At 35.7% G+C, this 16667-nt stretch overlaps 2 protein-coding genes across 6 annotated transcripts; one reads left to right on the top strand and one right to left on the bottom strand.

The window, feature by feature from the left end:
- The first annotated feature begins 43 nt into the window (after window positions 1-43).
- On the top strand, window positions 44-7691 carry LOC306882685 (centriole, cilia and spindle-associated protein-like). 5 transcript variants are annotated; one of them, XM_079437509.1, is made up of 5 exons: window positions 188-279; window positions 888-1214; window positions 1983-2272; window positions 5760-5848; window positions 5956-7230. In XM_079437509.1, the coding sequence occupies exons 2-4, from the start codon at window positions 905-907 to the stop codon at window positions 5844-5846; spliced, it is 687 nt and encodes a 228-aa protein (XP_079293635.1). In that variant the 5' UTR covers window positions 188-279; window positions 888-904; the 3' UTR covers window positions 5847-5848; window positions 5956-7230. The 5 variants fall into 5 exon arrangements, with proteins under 5 accessions (XP_079293633.1, XP_079293636.1, XP_079293635.1 ...); XM_079437507.1 differs by lacking the exon at window positions 5760-5848 and having other exon boundaries at window positions 44-279; window positions 5956-7691; XM_079437510.1 differs by lacking the exon at window positions 5760-5848 and having other exon boundaries at window positions 181-279; window positions 5940-7384.
- Window positions 6281-16281, bottom strand: LOC306882686 (ras-related protein Rab-4A). The gene is made up of 8 exons (XM_079437512.1): window positions 16132-16281; window positions 15624-15704; window positions 15415-15529; window positions 12180-12242; window positions 11859-12013; window positions 10930-11025; window positions 10697-10840; window positions 6281-8891 (listed from the first exon to the last, which is right to left on the bottom strand). The coding sequence occupies exons 1-7, from the start codon at window positions 16145-16147 to the stop codon at window positions 10725-10727; spliced, it is 642 nt and encodes a 213-aa protein (XP_079293638.1). The 5' UTR covers window positions 16148-16281; the 3' UTR covers window positions 6281-8891; window positions 10697-10724.
- Window positions 16282-16667: the final 386 nt, after the last annotated feature.

Raw genomic sequence — 16667 nt, forward strand, 5'->3', positions numbered from 1 at the left:
TTCAAGAGATTAAGTATTCTGAAAGTCTGATACGACAGTAATCAGTGTTTAGTACTGCTGTAAGGTTAACCCTACCTGAGCAATACTGCAAAAGCACCATCAACAACATAGATAGATAGAACATAGATAGATAGATACGACACCAGTTGATATCTTCTCGTGATTTCCAGCGCCTTCGCCACAGGGCGGAGCTACAACCGTGTTTTACAAAGCAAGCTTGACGTCTGCAGACAACAAGCGCCATCTGTTTACCTTCTCATTCCTGCTTAAATCAATACGGTAAGTAAATACATGAACAAAGACGGCTCAGGTTAGTGTTGGCAGGTGTTTATGCGCGAATCAGCTTTCTACTAGTCGACGCTGGGATGCAGTGTTACCGTCAATGTAAACTACTACCTGCGTGCTTGATTTCCTTCGTTTAACGTTGATTACTCGCAGTTTAAAGCGCTTTCATTCTTTGTTCAGGATATTATTATTATTATTTAGTCATTTAGCAGACGCTTTTATCCAAAGCGAATTACAAATGAGGACATTGTACATATTGTCGATGGAAACACATTAACGTTATACGTATAATAATTTACTGATGCCTTTCTCTTATTCGTGTGTTTTGGATAAGGGAAGTCCACATTCACGTTTACGGTCACCTTACAAACTCTAATATGCAAACTGCGTTAAGAGGTTTAAGTAAAGTAGAGGTGTATGTGAAGGGGGCGTGTCCACTCACAGCTGGCCAGCGATTGGCTTTCACTTGCCTATTAGAATTCTGTTGCCATAGTGATTTGGTTTAAATGTCTGGGCGGGTTCGGAATAGACTCGGAATAGCATAATTCAGTTTCAGTAGGTTACTTCGCTATGTAATGTACAATTTCTCTATTTTTCTGCAGTCGAACGATAGTGAAATATGGTGACGAAGCGAATTAGGTCCGAATACATGAAGAAATTTAAGGATCCGAAATGGGACTCTTATGCGAAATGTTATGAGGATTTGCTGAAGTACAGACTGTCAAGACGGCTGTTGGAGCAAGCGCACAACCCCTGGTTTTGGGGAGAATGGGGGAGCGAGACAGGTTCCAGTGGTAAATCTACTCCTCTAAGTCGGAATAAAGTTGAACCTGAGAGGCTCCATGATGTGAAACCAGTACGATCTGCATGTTTGACACTAGAACCAGCAGCTGAACCAGAACCACAGGCAGAAGACACTGCAGACACCAGTAAGTCCTGAACTACAGGCTGTCATCTTCTGTTGTTTATCTTTTATATTAGTCATATCTTTTATAAAACAGTTTGTATTTTAGTGGTGTTATTGTTAACTAAATCTTAAAAAATAGTTTCAATTAATTGAAATAAATCTGAATAAATAATTATCTAACATTCATGACTTGTTTTTTTTTTTTAAACCTGAATAAAAATTGCCTCAGGAACTGAAAAAGTTACTGATTGCAGTAACTTAATTAAATTAGTGAAACTAAATTTAAAGCTAAATATAAATATATATTAAAAAATAATAAAATTGACAAAAGTACATAACAAAATAACTAAAATTTAAACTATAATAAAACCTGATAATATGAAATGAATAGTTTTTCTAATATTTACTTTCACTGACATTAAAAAATCTTTGTGAATTTTTATTTTTCATTTTACATTAATATTTATGGTTATAACAATAATTATATTATTATTTTTTTTACAGCTATAGTGTCAAATACTTATGACAAACAGAGAAACATTACTGATTTGTTATCATTTTCAGTCCATTCTAAACCTCATTTATATTAGAGAACCTGATCACATTACCCCATAGAAATATGTACATTGTCACAGATTAGCATAATTTGCATAATAATGTTCAAACCACATTGGAAAACTAAACAGCAAAGCATAAAGACACAGTAAATTGTGGTACTTAATGAAAGAAACTTCATTAAAACGCTATTCAAAATGTCAAATTCCATGCATATTTTGTCTTTTATCAACAGAGCTTGTTACCAGAGTAGCAGAGCAGAGTCATCAAGAGGGGGAGGAAGAGAGAGCCAGAGAAAGCTCTCCTGCTCTAAACCCAGAAAGCGACACGCATATCCTGAACGCACTAAAGAGCAAACGCCGCTCCTCACACAAGTATACAAGATCGAAAGTCAAGCCTCATGCCACCAAAGACCCCGAAAAAGAGAACCGTCACCCTTTTGCCCTGTATGGTGCAGGAGAGAGGAAGACAGATATGGCTTTCAAGAAAACCCACAATGTTGGTCCTGCAGCATCAACTGTAGAGGTGAGGATCCTTTCAGGAAGCATAACATACCATATCATTGACCAGTCACAAAACTATTGGGGAAAAATGGTAAAATAATAAAAAATTATTGCAGTTTGGTTAACATAAATAGTCCATATAGATAGATAGAGATTAACAATTATTTGCTTAGTTTTTATCATTGGGACTTTAAAGGGATAGTTCACCCAAAAAGGAAAATTCTGTTATTATATTACTATTATTTTAAAGGAATGTCTTTGAGAGTAAATGTGGACCAATCTTGTTTTGTAAGTAAATTATGACAATTTAAATTTTTGGGTGAAATATTCCTTTAATGGGATGAAAATTCTGTCCAGAATTACTCAAGATTCAAGAGTTTTATTTGTCACATACACAATTATACAGAGTATAACCAGCAGTGAAACCATCATCATGTCGTTCCAAACCCGCAAGACCTTCGTTAACCTATGGAACACAAATGAAGGTATTTTTGATGAAATCCAAGAGCTTTCTGACCCTTCATAGACAGCAACACAACTACCACGTTCAAGGCCCAGAAAGGTAGTAAGGACATTGATAAAATAGTCCATGCGACATCAGTGGTTCAACCGTAATTTTATGAAGCTACAAAAATAGTTTTTTTGTGCACAAAGAAAATTAAAATAACTTTATTCAATTTATTCTCTTTCATGTCAGTCTTTGATGTGCATTCTTGAAAGTAGCACGACATATGCGTGTGGTGCTGCTAACACAGGAGCCGCTGTTCTGACGTAGAATCTGGATGCAGCTTCTTGTTTACAGTTAGGGCTAGAAGGGATACAGCTACAGCCAGCAACCACGATATTTTTCTTTTTCGTAAGGTTAAGCCCTTTGTTTTACACTTCCTGCATGTGTACTTAATATTAGTAATGATAACGATGTGTACAATGCTGATTTGTACAGAGGCTCAGTAAATTTGCACTAAACAAGCCTAAACAGAGAGCGAATGAGAGAGACATCGACTGATCGCGTGCGATTACGTCTGTCCTTCAGGCCAAGTCATATATATTTTAGTGATGGGTCGTTCTTGAACAAATCTTTAATGTGACTCGAGATGAACGAGCCATCTCTGGGAGTGAGATGACGCATGCGTAACATCCTATAGGTTCTGCACTGAATTAGTTCACCTGTTTCGAGTCTTCGGGCTTTTCGAGTCGTTCGTTCATCCTGTCTAGAACTTGCAGGTGAAGTATCAACAGAAAATGTATCTTGTCAGTCAGTTTCGAGGATCAGAACTGACTGTTATATAGGCTAACAGTTGACTAACGATCTTATTGTCAGGTTTGTTTTTTAAAGATTTAAAGTTTAAAAAAGATTTAAAGTGACATGACATACTGCCAAGTATGGTGACCCATACTCGGAATTCGTGCTCTGCATTTAACCCATCCAACGTGCACACACACAGCAGTGAACACACACACACACAGACACACACACCATTAACACACACCCGGAGCAGTGGGCAGCCATTTATGCTGCGGCGCCAGGGGAGCAGTTGGGGGTTTGGTGCCTTGCTCAAGGGCACCTCAGTCGTGGTATTGAGGGTGGAGAGAGCACTGTACATTCACTCCCCCCACCTACAATCCCTGCCGGCCCGAGACTCGAACTCGCAACCTTTGGATTACGAGTCCGACTCTCTAACCATTAGGTCATGACTTCCTTTTTTTATGTGGACCGTTATTTTGTCATTCTCTTCTGTTTACTTCACTTCCTGTTTCAACACAATTTAGTTTAGTTTTCATTGGTTTCTGACTATGACCTTGTTACATCGTAACACACACACACACAGATTATATATAGTGCCCTCCATAAATTTTGGAACAGATATGAGACAAAATTACAGAATGTCACATTTTATTATTGGGTGATTCAACACATAGATGTTTTACCAGCTAAGAAGTCCAACACTTTTAGAGTTTCATCCCTCTATCTGATGTGAGCATAAGTATTGGAACAGTTGTCTTTCTAAGTGATCAGCTGTGTCCTGTTGCATTAATTCTTCAGATATTAAAAGCAGGGAATGTGTCGTATCAGTTATATCTATTACTTCTGCATTCTGAATCTTGCATTCGATGATGACACACACAAACCAGGATGAAGATGAGGGAGCTGACTTTGAGAGAAAAGCAATATGGATGCTAAAAGAAAAGAGGAAGTCAATTAGAGCTATATCAAAAACAAAGGGCATGGAGAAATCAAGAGTTTGGAAACCACCAGCGACACCAGCAACCAACAACTACCTGATCGACTGAGAAAACAACTGTAGTTGATGACAGACAAATCATAAAAGCTGTGAAAATGAACCCTAACAGACATGTCTGTAAAATCACCAACAACTTCCAGAAAGCTGGGGCGATGCTCTGACAATTTACTGTCCTCAGGAGACTTTGACACAGAATTACAGATGCTACACAGCAAGATGCAAACCTCTGACCAGCACCAAAAATAGAAAGGCAAGATTAGAGTTTGCCAAAAAGCACAAAGTTGAGCCAGAAGAATTTTGGAACTGTGTTTATGGACCGATGAGACAAAGATGAACCTTTAACTAAGTGATGGGAAAGCAAAAATGTGGAGAAAAAAAGGGAACTGCAGTGATCCCAAGCATACAGCCTCATCTGTAAAGCATGGTGGAGGTGGTGTCATGGCATGGGCATGTATGGCTGTCTCTGGAACAGGCCCTCTCAACTTTACTGATGATTTAATGTATGATGACAGTAGCAGAATGAATTTGGAAAGGTACAAAAACATATCTTGCCTACCAATATTCATGAAAATGCCACCAGATTCATTGGGAAGTGCTTCATATTGCATCAGGACAATGACCCAAAACACCCTGCCAGTTCAGTCAAGGAATTTAGAAAGAAAGATTTTCCAAAGAAATGGAAAGTCTTAGATTGACCAAGTCAGTCTCCAGATTTAAATCCGATTGAACATGAATTTCACCAGCTGAAGAGAAGAGTAAAGGCAGAAACTCCCCAAAACAAGCAACAATTGGAATCGGCTTCATTAAAGGCTAGGAAAAGTATTTCAAAGGATGAGACCAAGAGTCTGGTGATGTCTATGGGTCACAGACTCACTGCTGTGATTGTGTGCAAAGGATCTGCAACTAAATAATAGCTTTTAATCTTTTATATCTGTCTTATGTTCAACTGTCCCAATACTTATGCTCACATCAATGAGTGGGATGAACTCTAAAAGTGCTGTTCTTTTTATTTGGTAAAACATATGTGTTGAAACGGCTAATAATAAAATGTGACATTCTCTAGTTTTGTCTCATATTCATCTATTAATCATATTTGCAAATGTCTTGACTCCACAGCCAACAAAGCAATTTTGTCTTTACTGTTCCAATACTTATGGAGGGCACTGTGTGTGTGTGTGTGTGTGTGTGTGTGTGTGTATATATATATATATATATATATCCTTACTACCTTTCTGAGCCTTGGTAGTTGCGTTGTTGTTTATACAGGGTCAGAAAGCTCTCGGATATCATCAAAAATATCTTAATTTGTGTTCTGAAGATGAGCGAAGTTCTTATGGGTTTGGAACGACATGATGGTGAGTAATTAATGACAGAATTTTCACTTTTGAATGAACCATCCCTTTAAGTACTCATTTGCGTATCGTTATTCATGCATACTTCATGCAGTGTTTCTCCTGTCTAGATCCATGAGTCAGCGTTGCGAGCAAAAACCAGACGGGAGGTGGAAAAACAGATAGAGAGATTTGACAAACAAAGAGCCAGATCTGCTGACTTCGAAAAGAACAGAAATAAGATTGTCCCTGAATTCAACCCCTGGATGACGGAGTACATGCTCTGCTTTTCAGCTCGTTCTCGGTAGTACTGCTTTTTGAAATGTCAGTGACTATCTAAACCTCTCAGGCTAAACAACCCAAAACACTTCACATGATGACTGGCGCATCTGTTCAGCTCACTTCCCGTCAAACAGAATGGGCCACAATTAATCAAACACAATGAATTATAACTCAAGGTTTTTTAGGGGTTTATTTACACCATGGATATGTTGCATTTACTGGTACATATCAAACATGAAAACACAAATTTTCAAACACTCACACACCTTGTTGCATGATTTTTGTAAGTCACAGATTTACAGGCCATGAGATTTTCCAGTGTCTCGTTACACTCTTAGCCAATTACTTAAGTGTTCAGTAACTGTCAGACAATTATAGACATATAATGTGATGTATTGTAATGTTGTGTATTATCTACATTGTGTTAATAGTTAGGTTTAATGTAAAGAAATCTGTTTTGTACTTTACACAAATCATTTGCGCCAACATGGATCTTTGTAAAGTGTTAATTAATCAACACTTAAATAATCTCACATTTTCAGTTGATCTGTTATATTAATATCTGCTTTCTTTGAAATTAGATGTATTATATTTTACATGTATATTCACAATGGTGTGTATTCCATGTGATACTGTATCAGAACAGTAATATCATTACATAATGTAAAAAGTCACTGTTATCTGAAGCATGAAACTCACAGCAAAATGACAAATCATGTTTGAATGAGATCATACACAGCAAAAGCAATTCCAGCTGTTCATCATCAAGCATAACTTTCCTTCTGTGTTGTTTTTTTTGTTTTTAGTAGCACTCAGGTATTTCTTGTTGTATTTTATGTAATTTATTATTGAGAAATAATGATATTGGGACATTTGTACACTATTTATATAAGGGTATTGAACTAATTTTGACTCTATTTTTAGTTCAGCATCTCTGAACAAATGTACAGGTATTTTTTCCAACATATCTTCATAGTGATTTATGGCATGTACTATGTGAATAGTGTTGGTTTTAGAATTATGAAGCCATAATGTATATGAGCTACAATAATATGATGAATATTCATTCCACTGCCTGTTATGGAAACAGTTTTGAAGGGTATTAAAATTTAAGTGTTTAGATTACCGCCTGTGAAAGTGAGATGTGTTTATATGAGATAAGAGTTTTTCTTTATGAGAACACTTTCTTTATGAGGACAGTCTGATTGTAATTGTGCAACATTTTTAACAGGTTGCTGTTAATGGTATGTTAAAGTCAAATAAAACAAAACTATTTTCATAAGTGTATTATGGCTATAAAAGTAGGTAAAGATAATTTGTTCACAGGTTTGCTGCAGTAAAATATGAAACTCTGTTCTCACTAATGCACAAGGCAGATTTTTATATTTGCCAACTTATTACAGCATGCTGTTCCTGGACATCAGGATTCTGCAAGCTTGCCAAGACCTCATCCATGTGTCAGATCCATGCAGCAATTTAAATGCCCCCCTTATTCACTTTAACTGAATGAGTTTTATGAATTGTTCAACTTTTTTTTTTAAAGAAATTGTTGCATTTCCATTAAAAAAGCTGTCTAGAAAGTTTTACACAAATTACATTGATTTTACAAACACTGATTTTACATTCAGCAGCTAAATTGTACATTTGATTAGGTCGGCTTTGAATCAGACCTTAATTCTTTACATCAGTGCCACAGATTTAAAAAGATTGTTTTTTTTGTTTTTTTTAGATCAATGTAAAGTGTTGACAAGATTAATGAAAAATGAATAACCAACTACCACTTAGTGCATTGTTAAACATGACTATTGGCAATCTGTCCCATTTTTACAAACATAAAAGCTTGATATAAAGACATAATGACAAGCGAGGTCCACAATGATTTATCATTAATTTTCGGTGCAAGCTTATTTGAGATATGTTCATTTAAAATGTATAAGAAGAACAGGGCACAAGTAGAAACTGTTTTCACAAAAAAACTGTTTTCAAAAACAAAGAAATCAGTTCAACATCAGTGTCATTCCAACAGACACCTAAAAAAGGGACCGCAGCACAAAAATGCTTTACAATAAATATAGAGCATGTAACACTGATTTTGAAGCTGTTCATACTGACAATGTATTACAGTGTGATATGAAGGCAAGTGTGCGCTGGCCCTTAAATTTTTCGTTTTGAATGTAAATTATAATACAAAAACAAAGCCTTCTTGACATAAATGTCAAAAACCACTTTTATGAAATACTCTAGCATCCTTTCCTAAAACATACTAATCAAAAAATACAAGAGATGGAAAAAAATAACAATAAAAAGCAAATGAAAGCAAACAACGTGCTAGAAAAATAATGTACGATAAACTCCATTGATAAGATTTACAGGCGCATGCCATAGAGCAGTGATGCAGTATGCCTAAGCTATATATATGCTGTATATAGTTATTTATGAATATGTCGTAGAACTGCAACCATGAAACATGCTCCACGGTGATAATAGAAACTCTTCTCTACACAACATCTACATATGGAAGGAGGAAAGACGGGCAAGGGCTCAGTGCAGTATTCTCAGGGGCAAGGGCCGGGTCTTTTAGCTACCCTCAGGATTTTGGGTACCACAGATGTCTTGGCTTGGGCCCGAGGGGGACAGTAAACATCTTTTCTGGAGCCTTCTGGAGCAAAGGGGGTCCCTCAGCATGTCAGAACAGAAGTAAAAGTAAGGTGAGGGAAACAGTCACTCCAACACGATGAGCTATACGTCAAACTCCCCACTAATGTCCTCCTCATGTTCACAAAACCTGCCTTGGCCAAAGGACACAGAAAAAGTGCAGGTAATTATATAGATGGTCTTTGCAGAGGCCTTTCTTCTTGTCTACAAACTGAAGGAGCAGCTTTAAGACACCTCGAATCTCTATTTCTAGCTTGCATTCCAAATAAGGCCCCTCAGAAACCTTGGAAAGCATTTGGGAGGATCTGGAGTTAAATATATCCTTTCCCCTGGCACGGTCTCTCATGTGGCATTTGACTGATAAGAGGGTGAAGGGGTTTGAAGGACTTGTTTGTCCTCGTGAGGGGGTGGAAGAAGGTGAGACATTTGGCCATTTGTTTGTGTGTATGTGTCCTGGTGCTGGCGTCATCGTCACTTGTACATAAGGCATGCAGAAGCAAACTTGAGCGGCGTTTGGTGGGTGTCAGTGACAAAAATAGCACCTCTTCTTAAAGAGATCTCCTCCCAGCTAGGGCATGCCAAATACAGTAGAGATGCTGTGGGGCGACTATCAACATCCTTTTACAGACAATTTATGAAAACACTTTGACTAAAGCTAAAATTGTGTGTCGAAGTATTTTGGTATCACTTTACAATACAGTTCATGTCACAACACTTTTTAAAGCATTTAATAATCTAGGTGCATTCATGAATATATAATTTTTTTACAACCTTAAATTAGTACTGTTCAAAAGTTTGGGGTTGGTAAGATTGTTGACTATTTTTGAAAGAAGTCTCTTAGACTCACAAATGCTGCATTTATTTGATAAAAAAAGACAATAAAAACAGTAATATTCAATAATCTCAATTAATATGTAATATTAATGGAAATTATTGAATATTCAATTAATATCCAATAAATTATTAATATTCAATTAATATTAATATTTTGATTCAAAACAAGTGTTTTCTATTTTGATATATTTTAAAAGATAATTTATTCCTGTGATGGCAAAGCTGAATTTTCAGCATCATTACCCCAGTCTTCAGTGTCACATGATCCTTCAGAAATCATTCTATGTTGATTTGCTGCTCAAGAAACATTTCTTATAATTATCAATTTTGAAAATGGTTTTGAGATTCTGAATGCTGTAAAAGTACTGCATTTGTGAACAAAGAACCTAATTATAAAGTGTTACCACAATTTTTTACCATGAAAAGGGAAACCAACAACATCCTTTTGCAGAAGAAATGGGTAAACTAGTGAGCAGAAATTAGTGCTAAATAATTAGAATATTGGGGAAATTGAAAATGGTTTACAACATAAATGTTATGTTTGTATTTACAGACCCATTGTTTTGCATTCTTTTTTTATATCACCTTAGATTCTTACACTGTTAACATTTAAGTGATTCTAAGTGTGAGAAAAATAAACATTTTCATATATTATTAAATTATTAAAAACAATAACAAGGACACTGGACAGAAAAAAAACACTACCACACTGAACAAGACACTTAAATCTAATACGCAGGGAATGATGTTCTGAGAAATGTGAACAACTGTTTCTGATTAAATCTGAATGCAGCACAGCTATTTTTAGTGGATGTTGCAGATGTGAGTGGTACAGTGTGCCAGTGGAGGAAGAACAGCATTCTACCACCCTCATGCATTCAAACTGTCACACTCATATCAGAGGTATTTCGATATCAAGTTTATAGTATTAGCAAAAATTAGAAATTTAGTATCAAATAATAAACATAACGTAAATGATTGCAATCACAATGTTAAAATAAAGTACTGAAACCTCTCAGAACAGCTTCTAATATTAAAACATCTGAAACCCTGAAATTTTAAAGCAAGCAGAGAGAGGAAGTGAACCCTCTGAACCTTCACCTGGTTGGTCAGCTGTCTGGGATCTGTGTTAACAGCCACACTCCTGCACACTCTCTGCATGAGCGCGTCTGGGAGAACGCAGCTGCCGCAACGCTGCATCTCCATACTGGATTCCTGAACCCATCCGCTCCGGGTCCAGCTCGCCTACACAACCAAATGAAAAGCACAGCAGCGTGATTCAAATGTTTTTGTAGGCTTATAAGTAACAGCACAAGGCACTGGTATTTTTGTACCTGACTCTATTTTGTTTAGGATTTTCCGAGCACACTGGACAAAAGCTTCTTCCACGTTCTCTCCTGTTAGAGCACTGGTCTCCAAAAACATGAGCTCTGAAAGCAAAGATATAAGCATGTTTAGTTTAATAATATTCACTGAATGCATTCTCAAATAAATAAATAAATCCAAGATTGTGATTATTTAGCAAAATATTCTGTAATAATATTTATTCAGTGTTATTTATATATTATAGTATTTATTAATATTTTGAAGTGGATTTTATTTTCGTATTTTCAGTTTTCATTTATATTTGGCTTTAGTCATTTTAGTACTTCTACTTAAAGTATTTTATTTTATTTTATTTAGTTGCCATTGCAACATTTCCAAATTTACATTTTTCAATTAATATTTATATTTTATTTTATCTTCATTTAAATTATTGCAAACTATTTTTTTTTATAATTTTAGTTAACCATAACACCACAGAGATATAAGCAGTCAGTATATCCACAATGGTAATGCACCAATAACCAATCAATGATTAGCCTCAGAAAAAGCCCTTGTGAGCTCAATGCAGCCAGTTGTAGGTCTCTACTGATTCATGTTTATGTTAGTTATACTATCCTGAAGTGACCTCTAGTGGTGCAATCACAATATGAAAGCAAATACATTGTCCAATACATATAATTTTGAGCTATAAACATGCTTTAAAGGATATCATGAATAGAGGACATGTATTTTAGCCAAAAGCAATGGTTTGAAGTTAAAAGCATCTTGATGGATTTATTACAAACGTAAAGCTTTTCCCTTCAATAGATATTTATTGATGTACTGTGGTCATGTGGATTATTATGATGTTTTTTATCAGCCATTTGAAAGCAATTGGGCACCTCTATAACTCTGTACAGTTGTTAGCAGCCGGGAACTGCTTGTCTGACATACGCACCATTCTCTTGAGCGAAGCGTGACGCCTCCAGAAAGGTAACTTCACGGTCAGCATCCAGATCTTTCTTATTTCCACACAGTATGATCACTATGTTCTGGCTGGCCAGCATCCGGGCATCTGTCAGCCAGTTGGTCAGAGCGTTGTATGTTTCTCGACTAACATCCGGAGACAGAAAGCATGAGAAAACAACACACTTAAGGATCTATAAATGCATATCATAATATAGTTCTAGGTAGACATCCAGAAATATATGAATACCTGGGAAAAAAGAGCAATACATAATATTATGCAGAGACACTGGATATACAAGTGTGACTTTACCTAGTGATGTCGTACACGAGAAGAGCTCCTGCTGCCCCTCTGTAGTAGCTACGTGTTACAGACCTGAGGAGAACAAACATTAAATAAATTGCCATTCACAAACACATTTAACTTCAAACTGAATAATCAGTGAGAAAAGGGTTAGATTTGTTTTTCTTCTGAAAATTAAAGAAGTGAAAGTACTAGAATGAAGAAAGCGAAGGCAAATGCTTAAATAAATAAGTGCTAAAACATTGATGTCCAAATGACGTTACTGACATTAAATACTCTGGATAGTATATTGGGATTATATCAGCAATCAGCCACCCTGCTGTCTAGATAACGTCACTAGGCGCTGCAAAATCAATATCAATTGACTGCTAGTCTAATCATATCTGCTCACAATAGCAGGAGTGTATGTCTCAGACCTCCTTCAACATTAGCCATGTTTCTTTCTGTTCAACCTACAGCATGTTTTCCTGAATGACTGCAACATATTATCTGCTATGAGGTATTAAGCCTCATCATTCTGAAATAAACATGTAACAACATTTTAATGCACATTATTGTATAATAAAATAAGCTGTAGCAGCAAACAGAGCACAACAGTGCCGAAAGCTCTTCTCAAGATTCAAGAGTTTTATTCGTCACATACACAATTATACAGAGTATAACCAGCAGTGAAATGTAGGAAATGTAGGAAACTCAGTAATGTTTGAAGAAGAGACTAATTGCATAATATTTTGCTTCAAGCTATCTTGTGATTTTCTTTTTAATAATTACGTAACTGTAACAAAAAACAAACTCTTTTCACTTTCCAAATGCAATAAATAGCTTTCTCTCAGGGACATTGTGCCCGTCATCGTTAACTAAAGATATTAATAGTTTTAATAAAAACTATTAATATATAAAAAAAAATTATACACACATTTATGCATTTGTGAAATTTATACATTTTGAAATGTGTTTTTCTGGATTTTTTGTTGTTGTTATTCTGTCTCTCACTGTTCAAATAAACCTACCATTAAAATTATAGACTGATCATTTCTTTGTCAGTGGGCAAACATACAAAATCAGCAGGGGATCAAATAATTTTTTCCCCACTGTATATACACACGTGGTCAGAATTGTTAGTACCCTTGGTAAATATGATCAAAGAAGGCTGTGAAAATAAATTTGCATTTATTACGAATCAAAATTTAATCCTAATCATAAATTAATCCTTTTGATCGATTTTGTTTATTTTTTTTAAATCACATAAATCTAACCTTTCATTGGATAATAAGAATTTAAAATGGGGGGAAACATCATTATGAAAAAAATGTTTTTCTCAAATACATGTTGGACACAATTACTGGTACCCCTAGGAATTCTTATGAGTAAAATATCTCTGAAGTATATTCCCATTCATATTTACAATTTTGAGCACTCCAGGGTAATTATGAACATGAAATTATCCAGCCATGGCTTCCTGTTTCACATAAATATAAATAGGAGGGAAAACAAAGCCCAAATTCCCTTAATCCTCCATCACAATGAGAAAAACCAAAGAATGTATTTCTGATGTGCAGCAAAATATAATTGAGCTTCACAAATTAGTGAAGTGGCTCTAAGAAGAGAGCTAGAGCAGTGAAAATCCCCATTTCCACCATCAGGGCAATAATTAAGCATTTCCAATTAACAGAAAATTTTATGAATCTGCAGCATATTCAGTTATCAGACACGACTGGAACTTCAAATGGGACTGGCTTCTATGGTCAGATGTAACTAAAAATATAAAAATTTTATAGCAGCAAACACTCAAGATGGGTTTGGTGAACACAGGGATAAAAAGTACCCCATGTGTACAATGAAATATACAGCTGTATTTTTTATGTTGTGGGCCTATTTTTCTGCTGGAGGTCCTGGACATCTTGTTTAGACACATGACATCATGAATTGAATCAAATACCAACAGATAAAAAAATAAATAAGTGACTGACTGTGTTAGAAATCTTATAATGGGCCATGTTTGGATCTTCCAACCGTACAATAATCCAAACACAAACCTCAAAAACAAAAATGGGTCACTGGGAACAAAAGCAAGCTTCTGCTATGGCCATTCCAGTCCTCTGACCTGAACCCTGAAGAGAAGGAGCACCATCATGGAGCTGTGAATCTAAACGCTCTGGAGTGATTCTGATGAAGGAATGGTCTCTGATCTCTCGGGTGTTCTCTAACCTCATCAGGCATTATAGGAGAAAACTTCTATACTACTTTGGCAAATGGAGGTTTCAAAAAGTATTGAATAAGGGTGTCCAATGTGTGTTAGAGAAAAAACATTTATTTCATAATGATACACAGCTTTGTGAGAGCTGACCGAATCCGTCATGCTGATCGCACATCAGCACTCAGCAAACTAACTAAAGTAAGGTAAAGTATAAAAATAAAAATAAAATTGAAATAAAAATAAAGATAAATAAAAATAAAAATATAAAATAAAACTGATAAAAATAGAAATTAAAAAAAGCACACAACAAATTTACTAAACTTAAACTAAAATAAAAACTGAACACATATTTTTGGCACATTTTTATATAATAATTTATGATGTTTTAAAGGAGCACCAGTGGCACATTTGGCTTAATTGGTGCTCTGTGCAAGTAAAGACAAGATTAAAAAATAAATAAATCATCGGCCCGTTTCACAAACAGGGCTTAGCTTAAGCCAGGAACTTTTACAAAAATGCCTTAGAAGAAAACATTAAGGTGTGCATCTTGACACAGAACAATGACACTGACATATTTTAAAATATGCCAGAGCAAGATATTTTCAAACAAGCATTTTAGTCTGGGACTAGCTTAAGCCTTGTCTATGAAACCGGGGGGATAATTTTTTAAATCTTTTTAAAAAGTCTCAAAGCTATGTATAAACACACACAAAAAAACCTACATAAAAGGTGGTTTGAGTGACATCAGTATATTTTCATTTTAAATGCGCTGAGGCTATTTTGGCTCTAAGGAAGCTGCTGGCAAATGTTCAGTGCAAATTAAGTGCATGTTGATAGCGCTGACAAATGAATCTGTGCAAGGTACTATAAACTCCTACATGCAATCTGGACTTGAATCACTCCCTCCCCAAATGCTCCACCATCTGACTGCCCGAGAACAAATCTGGAAATTACCATCATAAGCCAAATCTCACAGTGGTCCTTACAAACATGGCCAATCTAAGAGGGAAACGGTTTTAGAAATATGGCACAGCCGTATGAACACACCTGAAACGCTCCTGTCCTGCTGTATCCCAGATCTGGAGCTTGACAAACTTACTGACCACACTGATTATCTTCGAGCCAAATTCAACCCCGATAGTGTGATTCGAGTCATCTTTGACTGGAAGAACAAGGAAAAGACATCAGCAACGTGTAACATTTCACAGATTTGTTTCTGAATGTTTTCAATGAGAAGATAACAGAAACTGACATACATCTTTTTTCTATAAACTGATGAAGCAGACAAGATTTTCCAGTTCCTGCATTTCCGATCACAAGAAACTTAAACAGGAAATCTAAAGGGGAGGAAAACAAAAACAATAAAGATGTTTAGTCAAAAACTGTACAGAATTCTCATAATAATAGGATAGTATAGGATTGTTACTATATCAAAACATTAATCAGACTATAGGCTATTGACACTGGTCATTATGTAGGCATTAAAGAGATTTGTCATCAAGTTATATCCAAATAAATAACGGTCTTTCTATAGTAATTGTTAATATAAGCACTGTTTTAATTGACTAAAAAAAGATTAATGAACACTTATATGAATGGCGTCGACAGATGAAAACATATGGCAGACAGATAGCTGCTGCCTAGCTGGACTGAACAGAGCTTGTAAGCAATACTGTGATGAATGAGCTCGGGACACCTGCTAAAATTCATGCTATTCTGTCGATAAGAAGTGTGGCAGGAGAAAAGCAAAATTAGTCACCCTACCGTATGTCTCTGACATGACTGGCGCTGTGTTTCTAGCCTGTTTATACTGTGTTTTTCTCTTTCAAGGCAATCAACAAGGATATCAAATAAAGGGAAATCCCTTAGAGGGTTTCGCGCATCCTAGACGGAAGTTTGTGGAGCAGCTACTTCCTGTTGAGATTTTCAAAATAAAGGTCAAGAATTCTTTGCAAAATGACACAACAATGCACGATTTCTCTAAAAGTAAATAAAATAAAAAAAAAGTATGTATTTTATTCCAGGTCGTGGGTGTTTTTATTTGTTTATTTATTTAATTTTTTTATTTATGTTTTGGTGTATTTGACAGAAATGTACACAAATCTAAATGTTAACAATGTATTTAAAGGCTTGTCTGACTAAAGGCTTCTCAGGAATGTTTACCTCTGAAATTTTGAGATCATTTGAACAAATTAGAGAAAGTTTGATATTCCCTCCGAAGACTTTTTCAAATATCTTCAAATTCGGCATTTTATAGAGTCTCCTTTAAAGCAAAATAGATTCCGATTTAAATTATCGGA

The sequence above is a fragment of the Barbus barbus genome, assembly GCF_936440315.1.
Source record: "Barbus barbus genome assembly, chromosome: 16".
Lineage (NCBI taxonomy): Eukaryota > Metazoa > Chordata > Actinopteri > Cypriniformes > Cyprinidae > Barbus > Barbus barbus.

Coding starts and splice junctions, on each gene's coding strand:
- LOC306882685 (XM_079437507.1), top strand. CDS start 905: ATGGTGACGAAGCGAATTAGGTCCGAATACATGAAGAAATTTAAGGAT. Junction 1,215..1,982: donor AGAAGACACTGCAGACACCA/GTAAGTCCTGAA, acceptor TTTTATCAACAG/AGCTTGTTACCAGAGTAGCA. Junction 2,273..5,955: donor CTGCAGCATCAACTGTAGAG/GTGAGGATCCTT, acceptor TCTCCTGTCTAG/ATCCATGAGTCAGCGTTGCG.
- LOC306882686 (XM_079437512.1), bottom strand. Junction 15,530..15,623: donor TCAGTTTATAGAAAAAAGAT/GTATGTCAGTTT, acceptor TTGTTCTTCCAG/TCAAAGATGACTCGAATCAC. Junction 12,243..15,414: donor GCAGGACAGGAGCGTTTCAG/GTGTGTTCATAC, acceptor TGTTCTCCTCAG/GTCTGTAACACGTAGCTACT.